The 2,871-nt window shown below is 28.1% G+C and overlaps 1 protein-coding gene across 1 annotated transcript; it reads right to left on the bottom strand.

The window, feature by feature from the left end:
* Positions 1-1,841: 1,841 nt before the first annotated feature.
* LOAG_14231 (hypothetical protein) lies at positions 1,842-2,258 on the bottom strand (the record flags this gene model as incomplete). Its single annotated transcript, XM_003149730.1, has 1 exon — positions 1,842-2,258. The coding sequence occupies one exon, from the start codon at positions 2,256-2,258 to the stop codon at positions 1,842-1,844; it is 417 nt and encodes a 138-aa protein (XP_003149778.1).
* Positions 2,259-2,871: the final 613 nt, after the last annotated feature.

Raw genomic sequence — 2,871 nt, 5'->3', positions numbered from 1 at the left:
AAATAGTAATAAACTAAATAATAATAATAATAATAATAATAATAATAATAATAATAATAATAATAATAATAATAATAATAATAATAATAATAATAATAATAATAATAATAATAATAATAATAACAATAATAATAATAATAACAATAATAATAATAATAATGATAATAATAACAATAGCAATAATTGAAAGAGAATTAATGATATCGTTATATGCTCAATTTATTTCAGTGATCGGAAAAAGATTTAAGAAATTTAATGAGTAAAGTATGATTGGTAGATTGAATAGCAATGACGTAAAGTAAATGAGTAAGTAAACATTCTTCTCTCTTTTCAACTGTTTTTTCTTCCTATACTTTTAACCCTTTTTTTTAACGTGTCGTTAATTGTTTACTTCATCTTCTTCTTCTTCTTCTTGTTCATTAACTGTCATTAATATTTGAGAAAAAAAAAACATTTGGTTGATTGCTTAAAAAATTTTTGGATTAGACATATAAAACATAAGCATTATCGATTAATTAACAAATTAATTAATTAATTAATTAAGCCGTTAATCATAATTTATTTAGTGGTAGTTACTCTAAAATAAGTATTGTGATTTCAACAATGATCATTATAATGGTTACGATATTGAATTTTAAAAAAAATTTTTTTTTCAATAAGCTGAAAATGAACAATGGATGTGGAATAGAGAGAGAGAAAACGAGAAGAGGAGGAAGATGAAAAAGAAATGGAAGCGAGAGGGAGAAAGAAAGAGAAGGGGAGAGAGAAGGGGGGAAAGGAAGAGGTTGTTGGGGGAAAAAAAGAGCGCAAATAATAGCGGATGATGAAAAGTGGAATATAATTTGAACAGCTGCCAGTTGTATAAGAATAAGAAAAAGGAGAAGAAGGAAAAGGAGAAAGAGAAAGAGGAGTAGGAAGAGGAGAAGAGATAGTGATGAGGTAAATGTGGCAGGGAAAGGAAGGAAAGAGAGGGGAAATATGGAGGAAGTGGAAGGAGAAGGAGGAGGACAAAGAAAGTAATTAGCTTTATGCTAAATATTCTAGCTAAGCTAAATATGCTAATGGTAGAAGGTGGTGTTTGCTTTTTGTTAAATGAATGAAATGAATGAACGAATGAATGAGAATGAGTGAATGAATGGATGAATGAATGAATGAATGAATGAATGAATGAATGAATGAGTACAATGAATTTAGTGAATTTTCGCCTTCCTTAAATTAAGAAGCATTGCAAGAATGATTGGCAAAATTAAAGTTTCGATTTAAGTATTTAATTCTTTTCTTAATTTCCCTCCTTTTTTTTTCTTTCAATAATTTAATCAAATTATAATTAAAATTAGGAACAAATGATCGATGTATAAATAAAAGCTTCAAATTCAGGAGATTTTCTTTAATTACCAATAAATTATATTAATAAATGGATTAATGAATTTGTGAAATTAATCCAAATTGCATAATGTTAGAATCAGATAGATTAGTTATTTTATAATGAAGGAAAAATTGCATGCGAAAATAATTGTTGATAAATTTAATCGTTATCAATAATTAAAATTTAGAGAAAGAGCTATAAACGTTTGCATGCTTAGGTGAAACTTATCATTCAGTTAGAAATTTAAAAATTTAAAAACCGGCTGATATGATAAATTTGTAATTTAGAAGAATATGCATGCAACATAATGTATATAACATTGATAAATGATAAAAGTGATAAGATAAATGATAGTTAAGCCAATCTATTAATTAGCATTAAATAAGTGAAATTATAAAAAGATGAAAAGAAAAAGTTAAAGTTAAATGATGTTTGATAGTACTATTCTCAAATGAAAACATTTTAAAAATATAAATTAGTATTTGCTTATTTGCACATGTGCGTGGGTGTGGGTGGATGTGTGCTTGTATGCGCGTGTACGTGTATGTGTGTATATGTGTGTGGGTGTGCATGTGTGTGGGTGTATGCACATGTATATGCACGTGTGTCTGTGCATGTGTATGTGGGCGCGTATGTATGCGTGTATGTGTCTATGTGGGTGCATGCATGTATGGATGTGTGTACGTGTGTACATGCGTGTGTGAGCATGCATATGTGGATACGTGTGTGGGTGTAGGTGTGTGTACTGTGAGTGTATGTGTATGCATGTCTGTGGATGTGTATATGTGTATATGTGTACATGTGTATGTGTGTGCTCCTGTATGTGTGTATGTCTGTGCATGTGTGCATGCGTGTGTGTGTGTGTGGTGGGTATATGTGCGTGTATTTCCATGTTGTTCAATTTTTAAATCATTTAGATAGTATTTGAAGTAAACAAAAAGTACATTGCCTACATAGCTTATCCACTTACAACATCTATTCCGGCAACAATTATCAGGTAGTAAATGCAGAGACAATTGCAAAGCTTGTTGTAGTAGTACTGTTGTTATTGGTATAGTATTTTAATAGCTCCAACAATATCAATCAATAAAATACTTGTGCTAATATGTTTAGCAAATAAGATTGATAAAGTGAGGATGAAATATTGGAAAAATTCAACAGATTTATTGGGTAATATTTTGATTGATTGTGGCACTTTTCGAATGTTAATATCAATAATTGAATCAATAATTAAAATCAATAATTGAAATTTAATATATCGATTCAATTTCACTTCAAATTTACATTTTTATACAATTTTTCAAAATATTTATCAAATTTTATATACAAAAAAAAAAAATAGTAGTAACATGCTATTAAATATCTGTGATATATTATTAAACGAATATTAAAAATGCATGAATCTCTTTCATATATAAATAATTAAATAATTAGTTTATTAGCAGTTTATACTATTCACTTGGAAAAACGGAGGGAGAGAGAGAGAAAGGGGAAGAGAGAGAGAG

Source organism: Loa loa, assembly GCF_000183805.2.
Source record: "Loa loa unplaced genomic scaffold supercont3.151, whole genome shotgun sequence".
Lineage (NCBI taxonomy): Eukaryota > Metazoa > Nematoda > Chromadorea > Rhabditida > Onchocercidae > Loa > Loa loa.
The sequence above is the reverse complement of the archived record's forward strand: the minus strand, read 5'-3'. Positions and strand labels throughout refer to the sequence as shown.